The 6,414-nt window shown below is 44.1% G+C and overlaps 2 protein-coding genes across 2 annotated transcripts; both read right to left on the bottom strand.

The window, feature by feature from the left end:
• Window positions 1-298: 298 nt before the first annotated feature.
• LOC128640530 (adhesive plaque matrix protein-like) lies at window positions 299-2,974 on the bottom strand. The gene has a single exon (XM_053693003.1). It carries the CDS (start codon window positions 2,972-2,974, stop codon window positions 299-301), a length of 2,676 nt encoding a protein of 891 aa, XP_053548978.1.
• Window positions 2,975-3,664: 690 nt separating this feature from the next.
• On the bottom strand, window positions 3,665-6,157 carry LOC128640529 (adhesive plaque matrix protein-like). Its single transcript, XM_053693002.1, has one exon. It carries the CDS (start codon window positions 6,155-6,157, stop codon window positions 3,665-3,667), a length of 2,493 nt encoding a protein of 830 aa, XP_053548977.1.
• Between the last annotated feature and the right edge of the window lie 257 nt (window positions 6,158-6,414).

Genomic DNA, 6,414 nt, shown 5'->3' with positions numbered 1-6,414 from the left:
TCTATCTAATTCACAACATAAACAATTTGGGTTTAATTTCCTTTTAAATCTTTTACATTGCCTGTCCATATTACGTAATGAAAATAATCTTAATTTAAGGGTCAGGAAAGTCAACATTACATTTTCTTTGTGTACATGGTATCCTTTGTTGAAAAGCATTCATAGGAAGGCTCACAAACAGCAAAGCACTATTGGGATTTAGCAAATATGCCTCTTGTTATTGGCTCACCACATGTGTTCAACTAACTCCCATTAATGCTCTGGAGCTGACTTTAACTATGTGTTTAACCCATTTACATTACATTACAGCAGGACGCTCTACACCAGGATGCTCTACACCAGGATGCATTACAGCAGGACACTTTACATCAGGATGCATTACAGTAAGACGCACTACATCAGGATGCATTACAGCAGGACACACTACATCATGATGCATTACAGCAGGACACACTACATCAGGGTGCATTACAGCAGGACACACTACATCAGGGTGCATTACAGCAGGACACACTACATCAGGATGCATTACAGCAGGACACACTACATCAGGATGCATTACAGCAGGACACACTACATCAGGGTGCATTACAGCAGGACACACTACATCAGGAGGCATTACAGCAGGACTCACTACATCAGGATTCATTACAGCAGGACGCACTACATCAGGGTGCATTACAGCAGGACGCACTACATCAGGATTCATTACAGCAGGACACACTACATCAGGATGCATTACAGCAGGACGCACTACATCAGGATTCATTACAGCAGGACACACTACATCAGGATGCACTACAGTAAGACGCACTACATCAGGATTCATTACAGCAGGACGCACTACATCAGGATGCATTACAGCAGGACGCACTACATCAGGATTCATTACAGCAGGACACACTACATCAGGATGCACTACAGTAAGACGCACTACATCAGGGTTCATTACAGCAGGATACACTACATCAGGGTGCATTACAGCAGGACACACTACATCAGGATGCATTACAGCAGGACACACTACATCAGGATGCACTACAGTAAGACACACTACATCAGGGTTCATTACAGCAGGATACACTACATCAGGGTGCATTACAGCAGGATACACTATATCAGGGTGCATTACAGCAGGACGCACTACATCAGGGTGCATTACAGCAGGACACACTACATCAGGATGCATTACAGCATTACACACTACATCAGGATGCATTACAGCAGGACGCACTACATCAGGATGCATTACAGCAAGACGCACTACATCAGGGTGCATTACAGCAGGATGCACTACATCAGGATGCATTACAGCAGGACACACTACATCAGGATGCATTACAGCAGGACACACTACATCAGGATGCATTACAGCAGGACACACTACATCAGGGTGCATTACAGCAGGACACACTACATCAGGATTCATTACAGCAGGACGCACTACATCAGGATGCATTACAGCAGGACGCACTACATCAGGATTCATTACAGCAGGACACACTACATCAGGATGCACTACAGCAAGACGCACTACATCAGGGTTCATTACAGCAGGATACACTACATCAGGGTGCATTACAGCAGGATACACTATATCAGGGTGCATTACAGCAGGACGCACTACATCAGGGTGCATTACAGCAGGACACACTACATCAGGATGCATTACAGCAAGACACACTACATCAGGGTGCATTACAGCAGGACACACTACATCAGGGTGCATTACAGCAGGACGCACTACATCAGGGTGCATTACAGCAGGACACACTACATCAGGGTGCATTACAGCAGGACTCACTACATCAGGGTGCATTACAGCAGGATGCACTATATCAGGATGCATTACAGCAGGACACACTACATCAGGGTGCATTATAGCAGGACGCACTATATCAGGATGCATTACAGCAGGACACACTACATCAGGGTGCATTACAGCAGGACACACTACATCAGAATGCATTACAGCAGGACACACTACATCAGGGTGCATTACAGCAGGACACACTACATCAGAATGCATTACAGCAGGACACACTATATCAGGATGCATTACAGAAGGACACACTACATCAGGGTGCATTACAGCAGGACGCACTACATCAGGATGCATTACAGCAGGACGCATTACAGCAGGACACACTACAGCAGGACGCATTTCAGCAGGACGCAATACATCAGGGTGCATTACAGCAGGACGCACTACATCAGGATGCATTACAGCAGGACACATTACATCAGGATGCATTACAGCAGGACGCACTACATCAGGATTCATTACAGCAGGACACACTACATCAGGATGCATTACAGCAGGACACACTACATCAGGATGCATTACAGCAGGACACACTACGTCAGGATGCATTACAGCAGGACACACTACATCAGGATGCATTACAGCAGAACACACTACATCAGGATGCATTACAGCAGGACGCACTACATCAGGATGCATTACAGTAAGACGCACTACATCAGGATGCATTACAGCAGGACGCACTACATCAGGATGCATTACAGCAGGACACACTACAGCAGGACGCATTACAGCAGGACACACTACATCAGGATGCATTACAGCAGGACGCACTACATCAGGGTGCATTACAGCAGGATGCATTACAGCAGGACGCATTACAGCAGGACACACTACATCAGGATGCATTACAGCAGGATACACTACATCAGGAGGCATTACAGCAGGATGCATTACAGCAGGACACACTACAGCAGGATGCATTACAGCAGGATGCATTACAGTAGGACACACTACATCAGGGTGCATTACAGCAGGACGCAATATATCAGGATGCATTACAGCAGGACGCATTGCAGGAGGACACATTACAGCAGGACGCACTACATCAGGGTGCATTACAGCAGGACGCACTACATCAGGACGCATTACAGCAGGACGCACTACATCAGGATGCATTACAGTAGGACGCACTACATCAGGATGCATTACAGCAGGACACATTACAGCAGGACGCACTACAGCAGGACGCACTACAACAGGATGAGCAGAATGAGATATAAGAGCCTTATCACTAGTTTATCAGTTAAACACTATATTGTATCTGATGTGCATTATCATATAATATATTGAATTACACATATTTATTGATTACTTTATTGATGTATTGCATTGGTCGTTATATTATTTTGAATCACTGAAATTTAATAGGGCAATGAGAAAAAGAGATCTTACTACTTGAGCATTTTGTTCTCTTTTAGAATCAATGTTTTGTCTTTTTGAATAATTAAAATGTAATATTTTTACATTAAAGGTACGTGTGCTTGCTGTATTGTTTGTTTTCTAGTTTGTATCCATATATACATTACAGGAAAAGTGGGCAAAATACATAATTAATGCACATTGCATTTGTTTTTAAATTAAATATTTTATGGATGATTTCATTTTGGGTTTTATGTCTGCTTAAGAAATGTCTTGGGGCCCAATTCTCTAAAGTGTTTCACTAAGCTGAGATCATAAAGTGATCCGTCAGTGCAATGAGCGATCTGTCAGTGCAATGAGATCCTTCACAGAAATTGGGAAACGTACATTTTACCTTGAGAACTGGGTATCTTGCTAAGGGTGTTCCCTTCATTTCTATATGTAAAATAGACACACACATCTCATATAGAATAATAATCAATAAAATAAGTTTAACAATCCTACTGAGAGTGCAAAGTAAATAAAGTAAAACCTGTATTGATAATACACAGGATTCATTACAGCAGGACACACTACATCAGGATGCATTACAGCAGGACACACTACATCAGGATGCATTACAGCAGGACGCACTACATCAGGAAGCATTACAGCAGGATGCACTACATCAGGGTGCATTACAGCAGGACGCACTACATCAGGGTGCATTACAGCAGGACGCATTACAGCAGGATGCATTACAGCAGGACGCACTACATCAGGATGCATTACAGCAGGACACACTACATCAGGTTGCATTACAGCAGGATGCATTACAGCAGGACACACTATATCAGGATGCATTACAGTAGGACACACTACATCAGGGTGCATTACAGCAGGACGCACTACATCAGGGTGCATTACAGCAGAACACACTACATCAGGGTGCATTACAGCAGGACGCACTATATCAGGATGCATTACAGCAGGACACACTACATCAGGGTGCATTACAGCAGGACACACTACATCAGAATGCATTACAGCAGGACACATTACATCAGGATGCATTACAGCAGGACGCACTACATCAGGGTGCATTACAGCAGGACACACTACATCAGGATGCATTACAGCAGGACACATTACATCAGGATGCATTACAGCAGGACGCACTACATCAGGATTCATTACAGCAGGACACACTACATCAGGATGCATTACAGCAGGACACACTACATCAGAATGCATTACAGCAGGACACATTACATCAGGATGCATTACAGCAGGACACACTACATCAGGGTGCATTACAGCAGGACGCACTACATCAGGATGCATTACAGCAGGACACATTACATCAGGATGCATTACAGCAGGACGCACTACATCAGGATTCATTACAGCAGGACACACTACATCAGGGTGTATTAGAGCAGGATGCATTAGAGCAGGACACACTATATCAGGATGCATTACAGTAGGACACACTACATCAGGGTGCATTACAGCAGGACGCACTACATCAGGGTGCATTAGAGCAGAACACACTACATCAGGGTGCATTACAGCAGGACGCACTATATCAGGATGCATTACAGCAGGACACACTACATCAGGGTGCATTACAGCAGGACACACTACATCAGAATGCATTACAGCAGGACACATTACATCAGGATGCATTACAGCAGGACGCACTACATCAGGGTGCATTACAGCAGGACACACTACATCAGGATGCATTACAGCAGGACACATTACATCAGGATGCATTACAGCAGGACGCACTACATCAGGATTCATTACAGCAGGACACACTACATCAGGATGCATTACAGCAGGACACACTACATCAGAATGCATTACAGCAGGACACACTACATCAGGATGCATTACAGCAGGACACACTACATCAGGGTGCATTACAGCAGGACGCACTACATCAGGATGCATTACAGCAGGACACATTACATCAGGATGCATTACAGCAGGACGCACTACATCAGGATTCATTACAGCAGGACACACTACATCAGGATGCATTACAGCAGGACACACTACATCAGGGTGCATTACAGCAGGACACACTACATCAGAATGAATTACAGCAGGACACATTACATCAGGATGCATTACAGCAGGACGCAATACATCAGGGTGCATTACAGCAGGACGCACTACATCAGGATGCATTACAGCAGGACACATTACTTCAGGATGCATTACAGCAGGACGCACTACATCAGGATTTATTACAGCAGGACACACTACATCAGGATGCATTACAGCAGGACACACTACATCAGGATGCATTACAGCAGGACACACTACATCAGGATGCATTACAGCAGGACACACTACATCAGGATGCATTACAGCAGGATGCACTACATCAGGATGCATTACAGCAAGACGCACTACATCAGGATGCATTACAGCAGGACGCACTACATCAGGATGCATTACAGCAGGACACACTACAGCAGGACCCATTACAGCAGGACACACTACATCAGGATGCATTACAGCAGGACGCACTACATCAGGGTGCATTACAGCAGGACGCATTACAGCAGGACACACTACATCAGGATGCATTACAGCAGGATACACTACATCAGGAGGCATTACAGCAGGATGCATTACAGCAGGACACACTACATCAGGATGCATTACAGCAGGATGCATTACAGTAGGACACACTACATCAGGGTGCATTACAGCAGGACACATTACGTCAGGATGCATTACAGCAGGACGCAATACATCAGGATGCATTACAGCAGGACGCATTACAGGAGGACACATTACAGCAGGACGCACTACATCAGGGTGCATTACAGCAGGACGCACTACATCAGGACGCATTACAGCAGGACGCACTACATCAGGATGCATTACAGTAGGACGCACTACATCAGGATGCATTACAGCAGGACACATTACAGCAGGACGCACTACAACAGGATGAGCAGAATGAGACATAAGAGCCTTATCACTAGTTTATCAGTTGAACACTATATTGCATCTGATGTGCATTATCATATAATATATTGAATTACACATATTTATTGATTACTTTATTGATTTATTGCATTGGTCGTTATATTATTGTGAATCACTGAAATTTAATAGGGCAATGAGAAAAAGAGATCTTACTACTTGAGCATTTTGTTCTCTTTTAGAATCAATGTTTTGTCTTTTTGACTAATTAAAATGTAATATTTTTACATTAAAGGTAC

The sequence above is a fragment of the Bombina bombina genome, chromosome 9 (assembly GCF_027579735.1).
Source record: "Bombina bombina isolate aBomBom1 chromosome 9, aBomBom1.pri, whole genome shotgun sequence".
Classification (NCBI taxonomy): Eukaryota; Metazoa; Chordata; class Amphibia; order Anura; family Bombinatoridae; genus Bombina; species Bombina bombina.
This window is presented reverse-complemented; position numbering and strand designations above follow the sequence as displayed.